The following is a 26,311-nucleotide window of genomic DNA, read 5'->3' as shown; positions in this document are numbered from 1 at the left end:
GAATATCTACATAGGCGTACAGTGGCCCATTATCAGCAACCATCTTTGCAACTCTGCCTAAAAGGCCAGCATCCCGGAGTCGCCTCTTCACTGTTGATGTTGAGACTGGTGTTTTGCGGGTACTATTTAATGAAGCTGCCAGTTGAGGACTTGTGAGGCGTCTGTTTCTCAAACTAGAAACTAATGTACTTGTTCTCTTGCTCAGTTGTGCACCGGGGCCTCCCACTCCTCTTTATATTCTGCTTAGAGCTAGTTTGTGCTGTTCTGTGAAGGGAGTAGTACACAGCGTTGTATGAGGTCTTCAGTTTCTTGACAATTTCTCGCGGAATAGCCTTCATTTCTCAGAACAAGAAAAGACTGGCGAGTTTCAGAAGAAAGTTATTTGTTTCTGTCCGTTTTTAGCCTGTAATCAAACCCACAAATACTGATGCTCCAGATACACAACTAGTCTAAAGAAGGCCAGTTTTATTGCTTCTTTAATCAGAACAACAGTTTTTATCTGTGCTAACATAATTGTGAAAGGGTTTTCTAATGATCAATTAGCCTTTTAAAATGATAAACTTGGATTAGCTAACACAATGTGCCATTGTAACACAGGAGTGATGGTTGCTGATAATGGGCCTCTGTACACCTATGTAGATATTCCCTAAAAAATCTGCCGTTTCCAGCTACAATAGTCATCTACAACATTAACAATGTCTACACTGTATTTCTGATCAATTTTATGTTAATTTAATGGACAAAGAATGTTGCTTTTCTTTCAAAAACAAGGACATTTCTAAGTGACCCCAAACTTTTGAACGGTAGTGTACGTGTTTCCATTATGTCATTGACTGACAAGTGGGTCGGTGGGGAGGTTTATAGATTTCTAGTTTTACTTGATAGACCTATAATACATTGAAATCAAACAGTCAACAGGAGATGACATACACTGAGTATACAAAACACTAAGGACACCTGCTCTTTCCATGACATAGACTGACCAGGTGAATCCAGGTGAAAGCTATGACGTCACTTGTTAAATCCACTTCAATCGGTGTAGATGAAGGGGAGGTGACAGGTTAAAGAAGGATTTTTAAGCCTTGAGACAATTGAGACATGGTTTGTGTGTGTGCCATTCAGAGGGTGAATGGGGAAGACAAAATATTTAAGTGCCTTTGAACGGGGTATGGTAGTAGGTTCCAGGTACACTGGTTTGTGTCAAGAACTGCAACAATGCTGGGTTTTTCACACTCAACACCTTCATGTGTGCATCAAGAATGGTCCACCACCCAAAGGACATACAGCCAACTTGGCACAACTGTGGGAAGCATTGGAGTGAAAATGGGCCAGCATCTCTGTGGAATGCTTTCGACACCTTGCAGAGTCCATTCCCCGATAAGTTGAGGCTGTTCTGAAGGCAAAAAAGAATCTATATTAGGAAGGTGTTCCTAATGTTTTGTATTCATGTTTTAGAGGGACTGTTCATTATGAAAGTTGAGTCATTTTGCATTCACACTTTTCCCCTATTGTAACCATTGTGGTTCAGGGGGTGATAACACTATCAGCTAAATTCAGAAGATAGCATCTTGTTTGATAATTCTTTCCACACAACGATCAGCCAGTCAGCCTACCAGGCCAAAATCCCCTTGAATCCCCCAGAGAAACATCTATGTAGGCCATCTCTAAACCACAACAACACCATAGAATGCATTTATGCAGGCAGCCCGAATCTGATTTTTTGCCACTATTTGCTCTTTTAAACAATCAGATCGTTCAATTGGCAATAATTGGGCAACCTGTGTAGATGCAGCCTTTGTGACTGGTTGTGGTCATGTGGCCCATGATAAAGTACAGCTGCTAAGTCCCACTGTGTAGGGCCATCAACATTCAGTGATCCCAAACCAGGGTTGGGTAAGGTATTTATAAATGTAATCTGTTTGACTAGTTACCTGTCCAAAATTGTAATCAGTTACATCACTTTTGGATTACCTAAACTCAGTAACGTAATCTGATTACTTTCAGTTACTTTTGGATTACTTTCCCTTTAAGAGGCATGAGAAGAAGACAAAAAGGGTCCATCATAGTGGTCTTTGACTTGTGGTCAGACTTGCTCTGGTGGAACAAAGTTGGGCCTTTTTTCAATGCTGAATTGAATGTCATTGAGAAAAAAAGAAAGGCGTCAATGTATTTTTTTCGCAAACATCCTATCAGAATGTAAGAATGTAAGAATGTTTTTAAAAACAGAATGTTTTTAAAAAGTATATGTAATCTGATTACAATATTTTTTTCTGATAACCTGACAGATTACAGTTAGTTGTTTGTAATCAGATTACATTTAATGGATTATATGTAATAATTTACTCTCCAACCCTGTCCGAAACCACTAGGAGGCAGTAGAGAGTCTGCTAAAATGGAGTGCAAAGGAAACTGTCAAGTTTTATCACTTCCAGGCTTTATCATGGCTCATCCTTATAGCAAACTCCACTCCTATAATTCTGTTATACGGTAATTAAGTTTCATCCTTCAACATGATTTGAATGATTTAATCGTTCCACATTTAGGACAATCTAGTTTAAATTAGTTCTGTTATTTTATACAAAAATATTGAATAACATGTCACAAAGATTCAAATTGTCTCACACACACAGGTTACGATTTAACACCAGAAAAGGTGGAGAGAGGAAAGGTTAAACGTCGACTTTGTTATGTCACACATTCTCATTTGCATTCAAACACATTTGCAGAACGTACAGTAAGTGATGTGTGAGTAAGACGAGGAGATATGGGGATTGTTGTATGGCCACACAGGACATTTCAACTACCTCAATCAGCATTTTTATAGATGGGAACTTTCAATATCCAAGCCCCTTACTAGCTGCCAATGCTTTGTACTCGCTCACTCACTTTGTCTTCCCACCATTGTCCTTATATTACAGGGAATAACCACACTGAGAGAGTAGCTACAGGTTACACTCACTACAAGGTAACCTCCTGTCTATGCTTTCTTATGACTAATCTAAATACTTGGAAAAGCTCTTCTGCATGAATCTGTAGAAATGTTACAAAATCCCAAAGTTAATTTCTGGCGATGTATGCAAATTCTCAGAAAGCTGCTGAGCTAGTTTTAAAGTTAATTCAGACCAAAGCAGGAAAACCTTGAGCATGTACAGTAGGCCTATAGAAATAAAACCATTAATGTGAGAGTGTATACCTTAGTCAAGTATGAAATGTACTATAGTCAAGTTTGAAATGTGTATTGATTTTACCTCTAGTAATACTCATCAGGGTGTGACTGACTGTGTGTACATGCGGGAATGAAACTTTTGGCTGTGAGCCCAGTGTGGGGTTTCCCTGTGGCTTTATGCCACGCTTTTTCCAGTGTTGGTCAACAGTGAAAAGCACATTATGAGATAGATCTGCTCAGACTGGGCCTGTACGTCTACAGAAGGAGCAGAGACCCCATTTAACTGGGATATTCAGCTGCTGTGTTATTATTGAGCTTATTAAACCAATGTACGTCGTCATATTGTTCACCGTGCGACCTGTAAAGAGAGATCCATTCGGGCTTGTGCCGTACAGCAGATAAGGGTGGTGTGAATTGTGCTTCTCTTTCACTGGGTTGCGTTCAGTAGGCATAAGGAGCAAACCGCCTAAACTTCTCTCATGTTAAAACATTTGAAGACATCGTTACTGTTTGTGCCTAATAGAACCTGGTTGAGAGCTTGAACTGCTGCCGAGATTGGGATTTTACAGTGGCCTTAGAACTTCCCATAATGGTCCTCTGACTCAGCAAAAACTGAACATGACGGTTTAATAAATACATCCAAATAGAAATGCTTAGAAATAAACGAGAACAAGTTTCAGCAGTACTACACACAAGCTGTATGGGAGAATGAGTCATTGTTGACGCAGTGACTCAGAGGTGGTGTGAACTCATCAGGCAAAAAGCCATATCCAATGACATTGGAGTACAAAGTGAAGAGCCTCATTAAAGCGCTTCCCAAGAAACTGATGGGCTAACATAAGAGCATTTCTGCTTTTACACTGAGTAATATATTTCTGTGTATTACAATAATTCTCAAGTCACAACAGTCAAGTCAGGCCCCAGGTACACGACTGGGCAGGTTGTGTGGGTGAGATTAGGGGAAGTCACGTTGTTTTTGTAGTAAATGTGAGTGAGGCGTTAGGAATGTGAGGGGGATGGACTCTGACCGGCAACAAAAGCTGGCTGCTAAAAATAGGATTGCATTAAAAGCAGCCGAGCCTGAACACAACAACGGACCCAGGAGGACGAAACACACTCGTCTGACTCCCCGTTCTCCCACAGCCGTTGTGTCTTTCATTCAGTCCCCTCACTTTTTCACTCTCCTTTCTGTCATTGGACAGTTAGCTTTTTACATTTAGTAAGAACCTACCATGTCAATTATATTAAATATGAAATAGCCTATACAACCAACAACAAAACGCACTTGATGTGACCAGAGTTTAAGATGAAGACTTGCAATCATTTTATTTTTGAAATACTAATGAACACAAATCAAAACGCTAGTGTGAAGGGAGGAGTCTGGCATACAGTATACAAAGAAGCTGTGGATCTGTTAAGAATCTGAACATACACTGAACATGTTTAACTGAAGCACTTACAGCAACACGACAGAGCTAGACACTAGGAACGACAGCGCATTGGACTATGGTCGTTTCTACTGTACATGAATATTGGTTATTACAATGAACAGAGTCAACAGGTGAGCCAGAGGTTAAAACTGATGTCAACATTCAAAAAACGACAGATACCAGTCAACAGACAATGACTTTGACTGTACAATAAAGAATATATCGCATATGGAAAGTGAAAAATAAACAGCCTTTGATAGATGGTCCCTTTTACTGAACAATTTCTCCACAGAGGGGTAGTTTTCGGGTTGTCTTGCACAGACAGTTAAATGCTTAGGGCTCGATTCAATCTGTAGTGCTGAAGATCAACGCTACAGTGCAATATACATTTAAAGGCAATGATGGCACATTCGCAGAGACTGCATTCATGGTAAACGGTGCATATGTCGGCTCAATTGGAAATGACCTTTMATTTTCAATCACGCTATAGCGCTGAACATCCGCGATATGGATTGAATCGAGCCCTTAGTTATGCTTTCCTTTAGTTGAATCCTCAATTCAGGGATTTCCTGCAGGTCCTTGTCGAAGTCTGCCTCAACCACAATATATACACAGACGGAGCCTGACAAGGAAAACTGACAAGGCAGACAAGAGTTGAGTTTAAGTGTCCATTTTGTATTTGGTCAGAGTACTGGATGGTCCCCTAATCACCACAGGTAGTATTGACAATGGGTAGGTAGGAACCATTTTTAACATTCATGGCTAGCCTTTTGGGCGCTAAAGCTACATGCTAAAGCTACATGTCACCTGTGAGTGCTGTGCTGATCACGGCTATTAGCCTTAGGCTAACGTTAGCAGCATGGTGAAGGCAACACATTCAAAGGCTTGGGTCTGGACAGACATTTTGAAATGTATTCTTTTAGGGTCTGGTGGTGGTCGTGTGTGGGAAGGGGGGACAGGGGTCTGGATTATAGCCTCGTCCAGCGAGGCCTTTGGGGGCAAGGGGTAACCACACCGTTAGGGTACAAGGTGCCTCCGCTACTGTTATTACCTGTGTGTGTTCAAACTCTCATACTGTACTTTATTTGGGTGAGATGACTGTCACAGGGCAGAGTTAGGACTTTACACACCCTAAACTTCTGGTTTGAGGAGCAACACAACAAAAAGCCCCTTAAAGTTCAGGGGTTACCACATTCAGTCGTAAGGGGGTATGTTTTGCCCTCATAGGTCCCCCTCTGTCTTCACCTGGACCAAATCACAACCCTCGTTATCACACTGACCCTGAGGGGCGGAGCCGGGGAGTGACAGTGGGAAGGGCTGCATCAGAGAGGCCTGATTCTCGTTGACTAGCTGGTTGAACTGCTGGTCGTTATAGTAGCCCAAGTCCTGCCCAGACTCACACTGGTTGGGGTTAAAGTTCATGTCCATGCCACCTGGGGCAAAGAGGGAGTTGACCCCCTGGCCAAAGCCAAGGAGGGCAGGGTCATGGAACAAAGGCTCCAGAAGTAGAGAGAGAACACTGATGTCCTCTGGGCTTATGCACTCGTTCAAGAAGTTGTCCTCCTGGGGGTCACTGTAGTGGATCTCCCCCATGGTGGAGGCCCCAGACTGGGTAGGAGGATGCAAGTCCTCTGGGACAAGCCAGCTCTCTGCTGGGGTGAAGGTGAACGKCTCGATTGGCTGGGAGGTGGAGGATTCTGCTGCAGCCACATTCTGAGCTGTGGGCGGTAGAAAGGACTTGTGTTAGAACACCTTATTGACACTCAGCTGTGCCGTCATTTGTTTTTGTGAGGTTGCTGTGTAAGCAGCCTTCATTGTTCTCTCTTTCACTTTCCTTTTTACTTTCTGTCCTGAAATAGGTTGCAGAAATTGAAGCTGGAAAGAGAGAGAGAGAGWGCMGAGGCCAATCCTCACCTGCCACACAGGATCTCTCTGTGAAGCTGATGTCCGTCTTTATCTTCCTCTTCCGCTTCACTTCATAGGGATCTGAACACGGCATCAAAACAGAAAAGAAGAAAAAAATCACCTAACATGTTATAACACAGCATTATGATATCATATATTACATCATAAGTTGTATCAACCTGTGTTGTTGGGCTGGTAGGTAAACGTAACGGGGTCACTGTCCATGTGGTCAGAGAGACGGCGCAGGAAGACTTTTACTTCCACTTCCTCCCCCACGTCCTGTTCCTGGTAGGACGGGGTCTTGAACACGATAGCGATCTGCCGGTGGACGTCCGTCTGGGCAAACTCCGCCTTGGCCTCCCAAGACCCCCTCTTGAAGATGATCTCTATGTCGTCTGAGCGGGAAACACACACGCACACGCACACACACACACACACACACACCAATCAGCTTGTATAGTCCTGCAGGCTGTATGACTTCAGTGTATTTCAAGAGGGGTGTCATTACACATCATGTGCCACTTCCATCTAGTTGTTTTAACAGGATTTTGACTTCACCCTTTAATTTGCTAGATATCAGCGTGCTCAACACAGTGTTTGTACATTACAACTTGGGAGTCTGGCTCGATCTCACCTTTCTGGACTTTGTCGCAGAGCATGTAGATCTCAGTCTTGCCGGTGCATGGCCCTTTAACAATGTTCAGACGGTTGATCTTCAACTCAGATGTGGTGGTCGCCTCTGTAAACACGCACACATACGCACACTGAACACCTGCTGGATCGTTCAGGAAGTACATTTACATAGCTGTGGTCTTTACAGTACCGTTTCGCATCACATTAGAGGACTATGTAAAAGCAGTGTGTAGGTGGTCGTGTCAGTGTCAGGAGGATGTTTGGGAGGGGAGTGAGGGAGGGGATCTTACTCTTGTCATAGACGGGGTTGGACACTATGGGGTTCAGGAAGTCCCTCTTTCCATCCACCCACTCCAGCTCACACTGGAAACACAGCCGCACCACGTTCATGTCCATGTCCTCGATGCTTTTAGAGTGGCCCGCTGGGGGGGACAGAGGAGAGGATATTACCCTACTGCTAATGACAATACAACTTTATTGTACAATAATATTGGATGTGTGTAATTGGATACATTCTGTGTGTGCTTGCGATGTGCTTARTGTGCGTGTCAGGGCTCTACTCACTTTTAAAGGGGTCGATCTTCTGATTCCGTCTCTTCTCTAGAGAGGCATCCAGCTCCTTCCGCCTTACACACTGGATGCCCAGGTTAGCGAAACTGCAAGATGCACACAAAACATGGTTGGTTACCAACCATTAAAAACAGACATGTTTACACTAACCCAGTGCACTTTMCTGACAAAGCACCCCAAAAAAGGTGAAGGATGAATGAGAAAGAAAGAGGATATGGGCCTCTGGTGGACAAAGGGAGAAATTTAAGAAAAGAGAGTGATGAATAGAGGAAAGAGAGGGGTACCTGTGACGTCGGTTGCTGTGGGGGTTAAAGCAGACAACACAGATTCCGGTACCATCCGCACAGTCTTTACCCACAAGGCAGTGGGGGTGTGGGCGGTACGGGTAGTCTTTGGTCACCAGGGAAACAGTGACCATCACTTTCTTTATGTTCTGAATGGGACCCTGGAGCTGAAAGAGGGAGGAGAAAGGGGGAAGAGTGTGAAGAAGAGAATGAAATGGGGAGAGGGACAAAGAAAGAGGAGGAGGAGAGAGAAACTCTATGCATCAATCAAACCGTCTTTCTTCCTCCGACACAAGTGAGAGCATGATTAAAACTGACTCCATGTAAGGTGAACAACCAAAACGGATTCAGTGCCTCTCCCTTTCAAATGTCAAGCGTCAAACTTCGCACTTGTCTGATAGTGTTAATCTTAGARAGATGCGGTCTGAATTGTAGTATGTCGGTGGGGATCAACAGTGTTTGAATCAGACAAAGATATAGATTTGTGGGGTACTTTCTATTTCAGTTACATTCAATTTCTCTCCATTCCCCTCTGCCCCTGATCCTTACACTTGAAAGGWTCTACATGTTGAGGGCAGCCAAACCAACAAGGGGGGAATTATGGGATAGATGGTACATTCCGTTAACCCTTCCACTTCCCACACAGACATACACATCCAGTGCAGGTTTGGGATGACATTGGGAACACAATTTGCGGTAAACAAATATAAGGACTAGGTTCTATTCTAATGAGACGTTAAAGCAAGGTTCTGACTGAGTGGTCACGAAGATGTAACTTATCACAAGAGTAAGAGTGTTAACTGCAACTGCTAAGTTGTTGTTGTAAATTAAAATACGGCCAAATACAATATGGATCTATTGGGTACCTCTATAGCAGGCAGGGTCTTGTTGGAGTCCCCACTGGAGGCCCCTAGGATGCTCCCGGCAGAGCGGCCCTCACACTCATAGCGGAACCTCATGCCTCTCTCCTTGGGCTGCTCCACCAGAGCCAGGGTGGGCCTCTCCAGGATCTGCTCCAGCAGATCAGTGTCTGTCTGGGCCTGTCGAGAGGGACCCGCTGKCCCCCTGGAAGTCCCTGAACCAGAGGACCCCCGTCCTCGTCGGTTTGAGCCCGAATGAGAGACCCCACGGTGAGGTGCTGCCATATCTATGGTGCTAGAGGGGTGCTGGGGCTGAGGGAAGAAGCAGGGCGCCTGCGGAGAAACATAATTTAAAGTCAATGGTCATGTTTATAAATCCATGTAAAGAACACAGCAGACAACAAACAGTTAACTTTGTATCCAAAACATCATCATGACGGTAGTGAAAATAAAACGATTGAGGGCGTTTTCAAAGATAACCTGCATTGTTATCGTTTATCTACATATTTCCTCTCAGTACACCACTTTCTATGTCCTCATTTGACACATTCTGTTGCCATACCCCCCTCAACCGTTAAACTAGAGAGCATCTCTCTTCCGTTTTTGGTAAACCCCTCTATACTTCCGTCCTCTCAGGCGACTGTTTTTCATCCTTCATGCCTCCCTCTCTCTTGCTCTCTCTCGGTCTGCCCATTTCTCCCGGTTTCTCTTATACGTCAAAGTGGTATACTTATATCAGTTTAAAAAAATGGCCTGTGGTCATTATAGACAGAAACAATCTCTCTCACACACACTTTGCCCTTAACTCTCCAAGTTCAACCACATACCTTCTAATTAACAGCCCGTTTGAAGAAYCCCTAGAGACCAGCAACAGGAAAAACTATTCGCCAAAAACAAACCGGAACAAAGAAAAACAAGCTGACTGACTTAAGGGATCGCCTTAAACCCTTTGTTATTACAAGCCGTTCTCCAACTCAAGTCTGTCTAAACAAACCGCCAGAAGTTGATAAGGCTGTATGAACAAAAAGAGGTGTGTGTGAGATCATTGTGCTCCACTTCAAAGTAGCGTCTACAGGCGGTTTGTGTGTGTGTGTGTAAGAGTGGTATTATGGGCATGCCTTAAAGCCTCTACACAAAAGCAGCTAGGATCGAGCCAATCGAGCCAGGAGCAGCATGCTCAGGAAACAGGAAGTTGACATAATCTACAGCAGATCGACCAATTAGAAAAGCAGAAAAGCCTCAGAATGTGAACTTCCACCCTGAAAGGGTTGGTCCCGGAAGGAAGGGAACTCATAAAAACGAAAGTTGGAATCAGATGACACTCTTTCTCTCCTTTTCTGCCACCTCCCCCACGAGAAGAAACAACATGCAGACGGGGGTGTGTCAACTCAGCTAACAGTCTATTCCAAGGCACCACTTTGACACACACAGACCACAATTGTCACACTGTGAGTTCCAGACTATTTGAGAACAGCAACCCAAGGCATAACAACAAGGTGCTCAAGGCTGCCTTAGAAGTCAAGCGCCAGTGAATCGAGGCACCACGCTATGTGCCGTTGTRCACATTCCTTATCCATGGAAACTGTCAGTAGTTGAGTTTCACTTCGCCCCGAGGTGTGTCTGTCTGCCTTGGTTCCCACCACTAGACAATGAAAAAGTGATAGCACACATCCCTGATAAGACTATACTTCAGATCAACCCATTAGCTGCTTTCTYGACTTTATCTCCCAGCKATTACAACAAACTGAGATACCAAACATTAACAGTGTGAACTGATGCGACCATAAAGAGTACCTGAGAGGCTGCAGAAACAAATCAAATCACTAACTAACCACTACAAGTTGACCTCTCAGTTTTTCTATTGAACTCTATGAATCAATGGCCTAACAAAAACGACAATTTATTGTACCTATTTTCCTTCAAGAGTGGCTGAATATATTTTTGTATTAGATCCCGAAAGGCCCGGTACTCACCCTGGAGGTCGTGCCCCTTGGCACCAGTACTGGGGGCGTTGAGGAGGGGGTCTGCCTGTGCATGACCCTGTGGTTCTGGGCCTGGAGGTCAGAGTCGACAGGGGGATGAGGAGGTCCAGGGAGGCAGAAACCAGACTGGACATGACAGGGAAACCCTCTGTCTGCAGAGATCACCTCCTGAATGATGTCTAAAAAGTAGAGGGAGTGGGATGAGGAGCCTGCAAAGGGAGCTGGTGTGTAGGCCATCTGAGTGTGATCTATGTCTGTATGTGTGCAGTACCAGCTACATTAAACCATGAGCATGATGCATAGGCAAAAGAGGCCCTATGTATGTAGACTATAGGCCTACTAGATTTTTTTACTTTTTTTTTTTACTATACATTAATAATAATTAGCCTACTCACCCAAGTCGATTGCTGGTGTACAAAACGGGAGAAAAAAAGTGAGTTAACTCATGAATAATTACTATGTGACAATGTTATAGTATAGGTGTAACATTAACAGGTAAGACTAAATACATGTATGACAATGACTGTAATAGTATAACAGGTAAGTATATGTATTACAATGTAATAGTATAGGTTTAACAGGTAGCCTAAGACTAGTGTAATATCTCAGAAGTGGGTCTTGACCCCTCTACTCAACTGTCAGTCACGCTTGGGAAGACAGAATGACAACACAAACTGCCAATTGAATAGCATGGCAGTGTGCCGTTTAAACTGTAGGGTCACTTGTCTGGGCCCCTGCAGTCAGTCCCCTTTTTGACACAGACCCATGACAATGCGTTTACTTTACACTATTCTGTATATCTGTATAAAATATGTATGAAAATTATACTACTATCCATGCTAATGTGAATGTCGTGGGACAACACATATCAAACACCCTAGATGCATAACTCCGATTTAGTTTATGTAAAAGAAAAGTCACTTACTTGAAGTGCCGTTTTGAACACTCATGTTTCTCATGGCACGTCACGATGTTTGTCCAGGAGGTGAAAAGCTTGTTCGAGTAGTTTAAAAAACACAGACACAAACACAATTCTGTCCTATTTCCCCAGACCGATCATTTCGTGGCAACGGTAGGCTACTGCAATCAAAAAGTCGCTCTCCGATATGCTTCAATTGGCCTTTCGTTTTTAAAAAGCATACAACGTCTACCTCTCTAGTATGCGACGAGCTCGGGAATATGTTATGGTTAAAATGAGTCGCCTCACATGTTCGATTGAGCGTTTAGTTCGACACTCGTTGGATGGATTTAACTGGCTGTTTGGTTGGGTGGAAATCCCCTTACATCACGGGTTGGGAAACCCCCAGGGGCAGTGTTGTGCTGGCTGTAGCCATGTACAAACGTCAGATAACGGCTCATTCCATCAACTATATTTAGCAAACTACTGTAGCATAATAGCCGCCAGTGCAATGACCCGAGTGGGAATATTGTTTTTATTGTATACATTTGCAAACATTTCTAAAAACCTGTTTTTTGCTTTGACATAAGGCTGTAATGTAACAAAACGTGGAAAAGGTTAAGGGGTCTGAATACTTTCCGAATGCATGGTAAGTCTAAAGAGTTACGRTGAATGTACACTAGATAGAGGCACGCCGCTTAGGCCGATCATTTTTGTGACTTGTTTGTGGGCGTGCTGGCAGCATATGGCAGCATGTTCGATCGTGCGTCAAGAATTCAGCATAGCACGTTTGTATGAAGGTCTGGTTATTAAATTAGTACATAGTTCAATAGTAATATCCTCTAAAACGCTCCGGTGACAAACAAACTGTTTCCAATTGTCCACATGGCTGGTAGAACCTATTCAAGTAAGTAAGTAAGAAAATGCATTTCGAAAATGTAAAAAAAAATGTATTATGTATTATTAGCTAATTTGCTGCAGTGTAGGCTAACTCAAATGAGCTTCTGAATGAGCTAGCTAGTCGGTTAGCTAACTATCTAGCCAACTTCACATATTGTATAGATAGCTAGCTAAGTGAATGAAATATCACCATCTACCTAACGTCATATTAGCTAGCTATTTTTATGTATTTATCGCTGTAAAAAAAAAACACATCAAAATGCATTCGTAGGTAGTTAGCTAACCGCCATGGAGGAGGGTGAAAGGATAGCAGCCCCAACTGTCAGTGAAAGTAACGTTAGGCTATTCTGGATAGGACAGGTACTTTTGTGTAGTTCATGTCCCTAGAAGTGAGGATGGATATAATAGCAACATAATATTCAGTATGGTGTAATTTGACAATAATGAAGTTTGTTTCTTGTGAGGTTTTCTGCCCTCAGATAAAGAGAGCTATGAAAGCCTGTCTACATATGAAGAGGTCCCAATGAAGAGCAGTGGTTCTCAGTCCTAGTCCTGGGGACTCAAAGGGGTGCACATTTTTGTTTTTGCCTTAGCACTGCACAGCTGATTCAAATGATCAACTCATCATCAAGCTTCAAGTGGTATTTAAGTGGAGACACCTGAAACCCCACCTCTTTAAGGAATACCTAGGATAGGATAAAGTAATCCTTCTAACCCCCCCCCCCCCCCCTTAAAAGAGTTAGATGCACTATTGTAAAGTGGTTGTTCCACTGGATATCATAAGGTGAATGCACCAATTTGTAAGTCGCTCTGGATAAGAGCGTCTGCTAAATGACTTAAATGTAAATGTAAATGTATTTATGTATTCATTTGTGATGCTATCCTTGATATGATCCTGTTATTGTCATATGCTACACATGCATATATGTGTGCCCATGCATCTTTCAATCCAATGTTATCATGATTTGTTATCATGGATATTATACTTTAGTAATCCACAATGACCTGGTGATGTAACAGTCTAATAATTACATTGTCTTCCATATTCCTACAGATACCTTGTAACTGGAGTTTCCTTCAAAACGATTGCCTACAGTTAATGTGTAGGGCACTGCAAGATTGGGTGACCAGGGCCATCTGGGACTGCCTGCTGGAGGAATTCAGGTGTGTGAAGGCTACCTGTGTCCTGCATAACTTCACGAGGATAGACACAAGGACCAGGAGGGGATATGCAGCTCCCCGCCGTGTTCCAGAGGAAAAGTCTGCTGCTCTGCAGGATGTTTTAAGGATGGGGTCCAACAATGCAGCAAGAGAGGCAATCTGTGTGCGGGAGATCTTCACCTCCTACTTCTTCGAAGAGGGTGCTGTTCCCTGGCAACACCATAGACTACACTATGTACAACCAAAGGCTCTTTTAAGAGCCATTCACATTGCAATAAGAGTATTCTTCCATTTACTTAGCTATGTCAACTGTAGTTATTCAATTCCCAGTTTCTCTCCCTTTGATTTCTACTTCTCAGGTGAGGGTGCTGTTTAAGTAAGGGTGTGATGTCTGTACAAAAACAAAACAGGCTATTTTAAATCACCCATATTGGAAAAAATGTAGAACAATTAGACACCCTATAACCCACACCAACACATTCATGTATTGTGTTGTGCAGTAAGCAGGCTCAGGTGTATAACTGTGGCTCCTTCCACCTTCAAAGAATAGGCAAGAGGGCCAACCATGGAGAATAGTAAGACACTTCATTATTTCTATAACTACGGTATATTGTTTGTTCTTGTGTTTCCGTTCATGTTTTTCAGCATAAAGTACTCTGCAGCCACTTAGTGTGGCCACCAGGTGAGGCCACACACACAGATTCCTGTTGAACACTGTCWCTTTAACTACCTTATTTTCTCAATAAACAGTCTCCTTCACTTCATCCCTCTCTCCTCTTCTCCCTAAATCCTCTAGGTTATATCAGCTGTGTCGGTAAACCCCTCCCGCATCTGAAATGGCTACATAGAGGGCACTTGGTCAGGTCAACAAGAAGTATTATTAAAGAGATGCTTTACATTGAAATACAGATAGAGATGTAGTAGTMCCAGAGTTAATGATCCAAGGTCAGTTTTGCATTTAACCTGATGATTATGATGACTAACAATGTTAGAATAAAAAATAAAAACAAGGCTTAAACATGCTATCTGTCTCTCGTCTGCAGATATGTTTTGATGTGAGACAGGATGCCAACTCCCAGTCCCATCATCGCCACCTCATCCGCTCTTAAGATAAGTGCCTCTAGTCGGCCCGAAGGTTATGTAATTGTGATGAACTGAGAGAATATTTGGGTAGCAATGATTCATTAATCATATGCTGCCTTCCCTCCTATTTTCTTACCTCTTTCCCTTTGTCTTTTACACCTCTCACTACCTCTTTCTTCCTCTGTTTTTATAATGCACAACAGATGTGTATTGAAGTACAGATCAAACTTGTATTTATAATATTACAAATATATTTATGCATGTRTTTATAACACTTGGATAATGAACTTCTTTCAATAAAGCGTTTCACATTCTCTACTGGTTGAAATTAAGTCTCATTTGATGAAATACTACACCTATCCTGTGTTCATCAGATCAATGCAGATGAAGGGCATTAGATATCGAGATGAACCCGTTTTAGAGTATTTACATGATGCATAGGAAGTGTAGTGTACTGTTTTTTAAATTATATTTCTGTATATATGAATTACAAATCAACATTTAACTAGTTAAATCCTGTTTCTAGTTACAATGTGTAACCATTGTAACTAGAACCAAGATTGGTAAACACTGTTGAAGTATATAATTCTAATACATACATGCAGACACAGTGTCATTCAAAGACTGGAATTTGATACTCCTGGTGTTGGATATGACTGAAAAATTATCTGAAAGACATTCATACCTGAACTGCACCTTTATTTGCCATGGTAGAGTACATGATCAGTGAATATATTAAATGTACAGGCTACAATGTGGGGATCTCATGCTTGGTAATAACTACATGTATACACGACTTGCATCCTTGGCACAAAAATATATTATATTCTACTCAATCCATAGGCTTCATTAATGTCATTCAGGCTGTTTTGAAGTTGATACAACTGGCTATGATAGCTGAGGTTCATGGCTAGGTTCTGAACTAATATGTATACCAAATGTTTGGGTCCATACACAGATCGGCTAGATGGCTAGCGACACATCCATAGGCATACAGGTATTTTTATAATCCACTGCACAATAAGAAAGAACATAGAGTTGAAGTCGGAAGTTTACATACACTTAGGTTGGAGTCATTAAAACTCGTTTTTCAACCACTACACAAATTTCGTGTTAACAAACTATTGTTTTGGCAATTCTGTCAGGACATCTACTTTGTGCATGACAAGTAATTTTTTCCAACAATTGTTTATAGACAGATTATTTCACTCATAATTCACTGTATCACAATTCCAGTGGGTCAGAAGTTTACATACACTAAGTTGAAAATTCCATAAAATGATGTCATGGCTTTTGAAGCTTCTGATGGGCTAATTGACATAATTTGAGTCAATTGGGGGTGTACCTGTGGATGTATTTCAAGGCCTACCTTCAAACTCAGTGCCCCTTTGCTTGACATCATGGGAAAATCAAAAGAAATCAGCCAAGACCTCAGAAAAAAAATGGTAGACCTCCACAAGTCTGGTTCATCCTTGGGAGCAATTTCCAAACGCCTGAAGGTACCACGTTCATCTGTACAAACAATAGTACACAAGTATAAACACCATGGGACCACGCAGCCATCATACCGCTCAGGAAGGAGACACGTTCTGTCTTCTAGAGATGAACGTACTTTGGTGTGAAAAGTGCAAATCAATCCCAGAACAACAGCAAAGGACCTTGTGAAGATGCTGGAGGAAACAAGTACAAAAGTATCTATATCCACAGTAAAACGAGTCCTATTGTAACGACTTTCGTTGGTGGAAGGAGAGGAGGACCAAAATGCAGCGTGGTAAGTGTTGGTCATATTTTAATTTCAAACTGAACACTACACAAAGTAACAACGATAAGAAAAACGAAACAGTTCTGTAAGGTGAACAGACACCAGACAGAAAATAAACACCCACAACCCACAGTGAGAAAACAGGCTACCTAAATATGATTCTCAATCAGAGACAACGATCGACAGCTGCCTCTGATTGAGAACCATATCAGGCCAGACATAGAAATACAACAACATAGAAAACAGAACATAGACTACCCACCCAAACTCACGCCCTGACCAACCTAACACAAAGACATAAAAAGAAACTAAGGTCAGAACGTGACACCTATATCAACATAACCTGAAAGGCCGCTCAGCAAGGAAGAACCCACTGCTCCAAAACAGCCATAAAAAAGCCAGACTACGGTTTGCAACTGCACATGGGGACAAAGATCGTACTTTTTGGAGAAATGTCATCTGGTCTGATGAAACAAAAATATAACTGTTTGGCCATAATGACCATCATTATGTTTGGAGGAAAAAGGGGGAGGCTTGCAAGCCGAAGAACACCATCCCAACCGTGAAGCACGGGGGTGGCAGCATCATGTTGTGGGGGTGCTTTGCTGCATGAGGGACTGGTGCACTTCACAAAATAGATGGCATCATGAGGCAGGAAAATGATGTGGATATATTGAAGCAACATCTCAAGACATCAGTCAGGAAGTTAAAGCTTGGTCGCAAATGGGTCTTCCAAATGGATACTTCCAAAGTTGTGGCAAATGGCTTAAGGACAACAAAGTCAAGTCAACAAAGTGATCTGTCATTTGCCTGCCCCCGTTTTTGTAATAAACCTTTGTTACTTTGAAACTGCCTGCATGTGGGTCTTCTCCTGAACCTTGACAGCAGGGGCAAAAATCTGATATCAACTTTGGAGGGGACAAGTACATGACATTTTCTCAAGAGCAATTCCTGAGGGGGCACCAAAAGTAGTGCTGTAACACATAGCCTACATTGTAATAAGTTAAATGTATATTGAGGAACCATAATTACTACTACTGGATAATTGATAGGTAGTTAACTGAAGGTTTGTCCCAACTTGTTCAAATGTTTAAATCGTTATAATACTACTACTAATAATAGTTATAGCAGTGTTCCCTATCAGTCCAGTATGTATTTACAACCAGCAATACCAAGAAAGGCCAGTAGGTGGCAATGGTACTGTAGTTTTCGTAAATACAATGAACATGGTGTGATCTCATCTAAAATAATCTCCATTGAGAACCATCACAAAGTTGGTCTCCGTATTGAATTGACCTTTTAATTTGACTTTTTCTGATACATTTATATAGTCATTAAATATCTGCCACTGGCCTGAGTCTACTACAATATCTTTACAAGAACAAAAAGCTTAAAATAAGTACAGTTCTCAAAGCGAAATAACTACTTCAATGAATAACCCAAATTAATCAACCATAATTTCCTTCTAAAATACATATTTATTGTTCAGTCAGTGTCTCAACTCTTCAAACAGCAGCTATGGACAAGTATGTCACACAAACCACGCAATTTAAAATAAATAATTAGTAAGTGTACTGTCATGTACTAAAAACTGAAAACTACTAAACAAAATAACAAATATCATACTATACACCAGGGATTCTCAAACAGGGTTCCGTGGACCCCCAGGGGTCCCTGGTGTAATTGCAAGGKGTCTGTGAAATAAAAAAGTGTAATGAACGTATTCAGCACAAGGATTCCAATAACTTTACATATAATACAGAGGGGTGGAGGTCCCTGAGGACCACTCAAAACCTTGCCCGCTTTGCTAAAAATATGCAGGGGTTCCAGTACCCGAAAAAGGTTGAGAATCACTGCTATACACACTACTGAACAAAAGAACCGAACATCTGTTTGCGGGTTTCAATGGATCTAACAAATTGCTGGCAGATATTTTCCCTCTTGAGATTGTCCAGCCTGTCTTTATGTACATTACAGTCAATTACGCCGTTCAGTCTCTCTTGGCCCATGCTAGCCCGTAGCCAAGTCTCTAACCTGCGGAGTGCACTGAAACTCCTCTCAGCCTCACATGAAGACACTGGCACCACAAACAAAATTCTGATCAGCACCTCAACTTGGTCAACCCCCGCACCTCCACTGGAAGCCTCCTGAGGACCTCTGCTGCCTCTCCACTGCTGCTACAGGGGTATTTGTTGCGAAAGAGAGGCAACTGCACTGAAAGAGAATCTATGTTCAGCTCAGGGTACTGATCTAGAGACTCATCCAACTCCCCCGTGAGAAGCGCTCTTTCCAACTTTTGCAGGACGTTTAGACTGTCCTGGTCAAAACGGTCGCCAAACTGAACCTAAAAATTCTGCCCTATAGTGATCCACTGCTTTGCCAGCAAATCGTCTTGAGTGTGACTCAATGGAGTCAATCAATGTTGTTGCTTTCTCATACAGTGCAAGGTAGCTTTTGTCATTTCTCTTGCCCCTAAGAGATGACCGCACACAGTCGACTGCAGCCTGCATACCAGAGACAGTCTGAGTTTTCTTCTGCAGTGAAATGTTTAGACATGCAAGCTCTCCAAGAACAGCAGAGGCAAGTGTGAGGCCCAACACAGTCTTACCTTTGCTGAAGTGCTCGAATAAGCCACTGGCAGTTGAAGCTGTCTTGGATGCAGTTTTTGCCATCTCCTCTAGGCTGCTTAGTACCTGCTCATGCTGCCCTAGCACAGCTCTAATAGCAGTATTCCGCACAGTTCACCATGTTGGACATAGGGGTTTCAGGGTGGTCAGATTTGTATCTTTGGACGTGGAAATTGATTCAAACATGCTCTTAAACTTTCCTGACTGGACATGGAGAACACCTAACTGATGGACCCAAGCAAGGGAATCCCGGATCAGTGGGGAGGCTGAGCAGCCAGCCTGTGTAATCAGATTTACACAATGCACATAGAGGGCTAATGGCTGCTGCCTCCTCAAAATTGCCTGTGCACCTGTGTATTTTCCTGCCATGTTCGAGGCACCATCGTAACTCTGCCCACGTAAGGCAGACATGGGCAAATCAACAACACATCAGTTGCCACTTTCGTAATRCCCTCGCCTGTTGTTTCCTACACCCTGTAWAGCCCAATAAACTCCYCGTRAGGGACAWGGTCATGGTCAACATAAYGCAGRCAGACACTCTCCTGTTCAGCACCAGAGACATCTTGAGTACCATCAACAATTACTGAAAATTGTACAATCGGAAGAGACTTAATCTCAGCTGCAATGCCTCGAATGACTGTATTGGCCATGATGTTCAGAATTTCTTTCTKTGCTTTGRGGCCTGTGTACATTKTGGTATGCTCTGTTAACYAMTTCAGTAAAATGGGATCATCCTCTTTTGCCCTAAGTTTCAAAAGCTGGTWTAAATTCCCACTGTCATCCRTGTGGCCTCTAAAGGCTTGTCCCTGTCTAACTACATGCCGCACTGAACTAACAATTTTCATCAAGCAATGCCTTGCGTCCTCCTGCTGTTTACCCCACGCGCTGGATAACTGGACACTGATTGGATTTAGCTGGTGTGCTGTTACAGTTACAAAGTGGCGGTGGGTTTGGCAGTTTTGATGTGCTGTGAATTTTTCAATTGCATTTCCCCTGTTCCTAAATCCTGCACTAATGAAGGCAGCATCCGCTCTTTGGCCAAAAGATGGCTGGCTTGAAAACCTGTCACGACTTTCGCCGAAGTCGGTCCCTCTCATTTTCCATTTGTTTTGTCTTGTCTTCCCACACACCTGGTTCCAATTCCATAATTACATGTTGTGTATTTAACCCTCTGTTTCCCCTATGTCCTTGTCCGGAATTGTTGATTGCAAGAGTTTGTGCACGTTATGTCTGGCGTGCGAAGTTTTTTCCCCCATTGTATATATTTATTGTTTTTGTTCACGGTGATTTTTATTATTAAACTGCGCCGTTGTAACACAGTCTTTGCTCTCCTGCGCCTGACTTCTCTGCCGCCAGTACGCACTCATTACAAAACCATTGGCTACAGTGAAAACACAACACTCCTTTTATTGATGGATTATAATGTAGCCAGGGGAAATCGCGAAACCATTTCTCTTGAAATGTCAACACTCTGTTGGCAAGAGTTTGCCGTTCTATAAATTGTGGGTGTGGCTGATATGGTTTTAAGCCATCACTGAGGTAACTGGACAATGCTGTGCCACTGTGCCCTATACTGGTGCTGCTGGCAACAAGGGTGACACCTGGTCCTGCCGTGGCTGTGACACTGTCCTCTGAAGTCTCTCTCCCTGGCCATTTCCCTTTCACCACCCTCACTGACTCACAGTCTGTCTCCTAGAAAATAAATAAGGTGTTTGCCATACTCCTAACTACCGGTACCCAAAACTACACAATTAATCACAACATCAATACCATTGCCTTAAAAAATCTTAGTTCAGTCACCAGTTTAAGTTGAGAGTGGGGGTATTCATGGCATTGTCCAATTATGTCCCTATTTTACAAGTCCAAAAAAGAGAGAACCTTTCATAATGTTGCCAAACAAAGACTCAACAAACTTACCTGAGACTCCCTGTCTCTGCCTATCTGTCCCCAGCTCTGCTGTCTGTGTGCCATCTGATTCCTGCTCTGCCTAATGACACATTTGAAACATTTCCATTAGTATTTCACTTCTTTCTTATGAACATTTTATCAACTAGTATATGAGATATTCGGCTACTAGGGTTCTTACTTAGCGTTTTGGTGTACTGAAAAATGTTCTAATGTCCATCTTTTTTATTTTTTTTGCCATTTTTCTATCTGGCTGGCTGGCTACACACACACAGTGGGCAGGTTATTTACAGTAGGAGATGTCTATCATCTATTATCATTTATTATCATTCTATAATGGGCTTCGATCTACAAGGTAGCTAGCTAGTCAGCTAGCAAATGTGAAACGGATTGCAGTGACAAGGGTTGACAGCTGTATGAGTTCACCATTTACACAACGTATGCTGCAACCTTTTGTAATTTTAATATAGTTTATGCTTTCGTTTTATATTGGCTGGCTTTCCCCAATAGCTGAATTTGCTGAGCTAGCACCAATTCCGTTTCTGTGGTGTTTGCTATAATCTTTGCTGTCGTCACTTTACTCCAAGATCGGCACACAGGTGCTTCAAAGTCCCGTAGCAACAATTTAGCTTTTGCAAAGAGGCCATTAAAGATATTTACGACAATGGTAGAAGAGAGTGTAGTCCTGTTCAGTTTGGAGTTCAGTTTATCTCTAACCTTATCACAGGGACTTCGAAGCACTACAGCTGCATGCTGATCTTGGAATAAACTGATATAGSRRRGRGGGGGGGGGGGGGCAGTGGATCAAACCATTGTGAGGCAAAGGGCGGGAGATCGCAATATTTTGAAACTTAAAAACGCGCTATTAAGTGTCTATAATCAGCACAAGTGCTTTCATTGCGTATTATTAATATTATTGAAATTGCATGGTTATGTTTACAGTGATATATTGGGGGGGACAAATCATATTTTTCCCAAGATGGGGGGGTCGTGTGTCCCCCGTCCCCCCTGGGATTTCCACCTATGCTTGATAGTATCATTATTATAGGGCTGTGAAACCCATAGCCGAATGGCTTTAGTCTGGCAACCCTCAGAAAATTTGACATAGCCYTGTATAAAACTCACTAAGAAAGAAATGGTGTAATGTACACGAAAAATTGTAGCCTTGTATGAAATGCATTATGAAGAAAATGGTGTAATGTAGGCTCCACAAAATGCGTTATGAAGAAAATCATGTAGGCCTATTGTTGCCTACACGAAAAAAGGGCCATTCTGACTACATGCACTAGTATCCCAAAGTATTAAGTGAAAACAAGCATAGAAAACAATATTGGTGTTAATTTTTTAAAACAACGACGTAAGGCTACTATTATTGTCACGCCCTGACCATAGAGAGCCCTTGGTTCTCTATGGTGTAGTAGGTCAGGGTGTGACTAGGGGGTGTTCTAGTTCAATATTTCTATGTTGGTGTTTTGTGTGGTTCCTAATTAGAGGCAGCTGGTATTCATTGCCTCTAATTCGGGATCATATTTAGGTAGCCATTTTTCCCACCTGTGTTTGTGGGATATTGTTTGTGTGTGTGCTAGTTGCACCACTTATGTTACGTTTCGTTGCTTGTTTATTGTTTTTGTAGAAGTTTCACTCGAATGAATATGTGGAACCCAACTCACGCTGCGCCTTGGTCCGTGTCTCCTCACAATTATATTATAATTATTTTGGTGACAACCTGTTTGATGAAGAATATTGGGTTGTTAATACATATATATATATATATATATATATATATATATATATATATATATATATAAAACAAAAAAGGCACCATTGCTCATCATGCATTGATCTAATAACTTCAAAAGTTTGTTCCAAAGTTTGCCTCCCAAAAATGTATTTTCCGATGAATTCATTTACACAGAAATGTATTTTCCTTCAAATTTAGTCGAACAAACTGTGTGTCTTTTCACACGAATTAAGCGACACAAAAACGCACACAAATACATAAAATCTTCTGAAATACTAATTCATATTTGCACGAATTGAGTGTGAGATTGTGTTGCCTCACACAGTTGCCACCCGCCTCCGCCGTGTTGTTCAACAATAGTTTAAATCAATATAGGTAACTGTTTTCTAGAAATCTGGCWTTTTTTCCGSGTTCAGTCTCATTTCTGGCACAGCCAGAAGAGGACTGGCCACCCCTCATAGCCTGGTTCCTCTCTAGGTTTCTCGAGGTTTCTTCCTAGGTTTTGGCCTTTCTAGGGAGTTTTTCCTAGCCACCGTGCTTCTACACCTGCATTGCTTGCTGTTTGGGGTTTTAGGCTGGGTTTCTGTACAGCACTTCGAGATATTAGCTGATGTACGAAGGGCTATATAAATAAACTTGATAAAATAAACTTGATTTAAATTCTGTGATGTCGGACCAGGCCAGAGCTCGGGCTTCAGCTCACCGGGCTTGGGTAGGACCGGGATCTAATTTTCAGTTCTGAGGAGAACTCTAAACTGCATTTGGGTCTCAGGTCTCGTGTGCAGTCCGGCAGTGTCAATTACGCGTGTGCTTAGAAATTATGGAGACTTTGTGTGAAGTAAATACGCTAGGCTAAAGGCTTCCATGCAACAACCTGTTTGGATAACGTGCCATTTTATTTTTGACAATCTGCTGCCCCGTATGTTTTGTATTTTGTGTAATTGCATTAATGCGACATTGTCACCATTCGCAGTTTGCATCAGGGGCGTAGACATGGATGGGCCTGGGTGGACAGAGGCCCACCCCCTGGGGAACTAGGCCCTCAGGCCCACCCAATCAGATTAAAATGGTTTAAGCATTGTTGTGGACTTAGACCATCCATTTTTCTTTTTTTTTAAGTGTGACTTTGTGTGAAAATCTGAAAAATCCATAGGAAAACAGGATTTTTCACACAGGGTTTCCTTAGCTGGGTGGGTAATTTGGGAACTTTTTGGCAACATTTGAGTATACACTTCTCCAGGCACCACTACAATCACTGCATATGGCCGATGGAAAGACAGTAGTCACACACAGCACGATGTTAAAGGATAAGCAGTCCATAAACTCTGACATAATAAGCCAGTAGGTCCCAATCATAAGAATACAAAAACACTACCATTAAGCATTTCCCTATCGCAATGTACAACTATTACTTACAATTGCAAAAAATATTTCACGTTTAGCAAACAAAGTAGCCTGTGACCTGAAGTTTAAAGAGGAACTGACAGCAGAGTAAATAACTCACGGACTCTAGAGAAGCTTAACCAGGTTTAATTCTGACCAAAGGGTCTGTACAGCTGTAATTCAGACAGCCAAACATTTCTCACCATCACTGGTATATATATATATATATATATATATATATATATATATATATATCTCACTTAAGACACTCCTCCTCTCCAATCCTTACATCTTATGGTTCCACAGGAAGAGGGTAGTAAACCTTTATTACTCCCTTCAGGGGATCCGACCTCACCTCCTGACCTCAACCCCTCCTTCGCCTAGTCCACAGATGTCCATCTGCCTCCCCTATAGCAATCCTTTGATCTCCTCTTGTCCACCCAGCACATTCCACAGCCACTCTGTATTTCTACAGATCTCACTCCTTAATATGCTATGCGTCTGATCTAACTTATCATGTCTTTAATATCTCAATGTTCAAAATTTCGAATCCTACAGTTGGCAGAATAGATGGATGCAGTTCAATGCATCATTAATATAATTCACCAATACATTTCTTGGTAGTCCAAAAAATATTGCTATCGCGTTGTATATCACAGCTGGCCTGGTACATTATTTTCTGCCTCCATTCGAGATGAACTGTTTCAGTTTCAATGACTCAATAATCTGGACAAAAACKAACAAATGTAACTAAGGCTGGGAATGTCAATACAAACTAGCAAGGGCAATGATCACAAGTCAGTCATAACGTGGCTAATAGACTAGCGTATCTATTTATGTAGAAAGCTAAAAACACGGAGCTTAACGTTAGCTAGATAGCTGCTAGGAGGATGTCATGTCATGCCATTGGAGGAGTGGGTGAGTGACTGATTTTTTCCMCTCATATCATTTTCGGCGACCTTGCAAGAAGGCAAAACAGGGAAATAAATAGCAGCGTGTCCATAAAACATTACAAAAAAATATAGAATACACACAAAAGACAAAGTGTCACAAGTTAAAGATACAATTGAAGATTAGAAACAACTGCAGTTGTCACAAACAGTGTTGTGATCAGAGTCTTAAAAACAGACAAGGACATGAACTCCCCTAACTTTAAAGTCTTCTGAAGCATGTTCCAAGATGAAGGGGCATTATGGGAAAAATATGTTTTCCCCATCTCAGTTCTAGCCTTAGGAACAGACAAGTACAGCAGCGATTGTGAACGAAGACTATATTGAGTGACTGATCTGGTCAGTAAAGAACAGAGATACAAATGCTTTGTACACAAAAGTGTACCAATGCTTTAGCCTCCTGGTTGAGAGAGAGTTCCATTGCACCATAGCATACAAATCACARTGATGGGTAAGTGATCTAGCMTTTGTAATACATCTTAAAGCACCATGATACACTGTGTCCAGAGTTTAAAGTACTTGCTGAGGCCTGCATATAGACAATATCACCATAATCCAGCACTGATTTTAAAAAAAGGTGCTTTAAACAAGATATTTTCTGACTAACTTTGAAAAGCAAGATTTGTTCCTGAAATAGAAACAAATTTCAACTTCAGTTTCTTGGTCAAGTTATCAATGTGCTGTTTAAAATGCAACTTTTCATCTAACCAAATCCCAAGATACTTATAGGAGGTGACCCTATCAATTTACTGGCCTGTTATAGTTCAAATCTGCAAGTCACTCCATCTGTTTACTTTCAGGGAAGAGAAAAGCATAAACTTTGTTTTCCTTTCATTAAGCACAAGTTTCAATTAGAAAAGCTGCCTTTCAATAACATCAAARGCCAACTGTAAGTTCAGAAAAGCCTTCTCAATATTAGATACRCTAGAATAAATAATTGTGTCATCAGCATACAGATGGAGATTTGCAGAATCAACGGTCTTCCCTATATCACTTATACACAGTGTAAAAAGGATCGGACCTAAAACTGAGCCCTGGGGAACTCCTTTYGTAAGCCTTCGAAACTCAAAT

The 26,311-nt window shown here is 42.0% G+C and overlaps 2 protein-coding genes and 1 long non-coding RNA gene across 9 annotated transcripts in view; 1 reads left to right on the top strand and 2 right to left on the bottom strand.

Moving 5' to 3' along the window:
• LOC111949708 (uncharacterized) overlaps window positions 1-26,311 on the bottom strand; it is a 387,379-nt gene that overhangs the window by 295,728 nt on the left and 65,340 nt on the right. The window lies entirely within an intron of this gene.
• LOC111949535 (transcription factor RelB) lies at window positions 4,467-12,119 on the bottom strand. 4 transcript variants are annotated; one of them, XM_023966800.3, is made up of 11 exons: window positions 11,756-12,119; window positions 11,226-11,237; window positions 10,822-11,009; window positions 8,855-9,181; window positions 7,989-8,155; window positions 7,699-7,790; window positions 7,425-7,556; window positions 7,136-7,240; window positions 6,681-6,896; window positions 6,511-6,582; window positions 4,467-6,314 (listed from the first exon to the last, which is right to left on the bottom strand). In XM_023966800.3, the coding sequence occupies exons 1-11, from the start codon at window positions 11,787-11,789 to the stop codon at window positions 5,818-5,820; spliced, it is 1,842 nt and encodes a 613-aa protein (XP_023822568.1). In that variant the 5' UTR covers window positions 11,790-12,119; the 3' UTR covers window positions 4,467-5,817. The 4 variants fall into 4 exon arrangements, with proteins under 4 accessions (XP_023822568.1, XP_070290081.1, XP_070290080.1 ...); XM_070433980.1 differs by lacking the exon at window positions 11,226-11,237; XM_070433979.1 differs by lacking the exons at window positions 11,226-11,237; window positions 11,756-12,119 and having other exon boundaries at window positions 10,822-11,201.
• On the top strand, window positions 12,171-15,190 carry LOC139022781 (uncharacterized). 4 transcript variants are annotated; one of them, XR_011473815.1, is made up of 4 exons: window positions 12,384-12,639; window positions 13,093-13,269; window positions 13,683-14,734; window positions 14,833-15,190. It is a non-coding gene; the product is annotated as an uncharacterized lncRNA (long non-coding RNA). The 4 variants fall into 4 exon arrangements; XR_011473814.1 differs by lacking the exon at window positions 12,384-12,639 and adding an exon at window positions 12,171-12,377 and having other exon boundaries at window positions 13,683-15,190; XR_011473813.1 differs by having other exon boundaries at window positions 12,384-12,635; window positions 13,683-15,190.

The sequence above is a fragment of the Salvelinus sp. IW2-2015 genome, linkage group LG22 (assembly GCF_002910315.2).
Source record: "Salvelinus sp. IW2-2015 linkage group LG22, ASM291031v2, whole genome shotgun sequence".
Taxonomy (NCBI): domain Eukaryota; kingdom Metazoa; phylum Chordata; class Actinopteri; order Salmoniformes; family Salmonidae; genus Salvelinus; species Salvelinus sp. IW2-2015.
The sequence above is the reverse complement of the archived record's forward strand: the minus strand, read 5'-3'. Positions and strand labels throughout refer to the sequence as shown.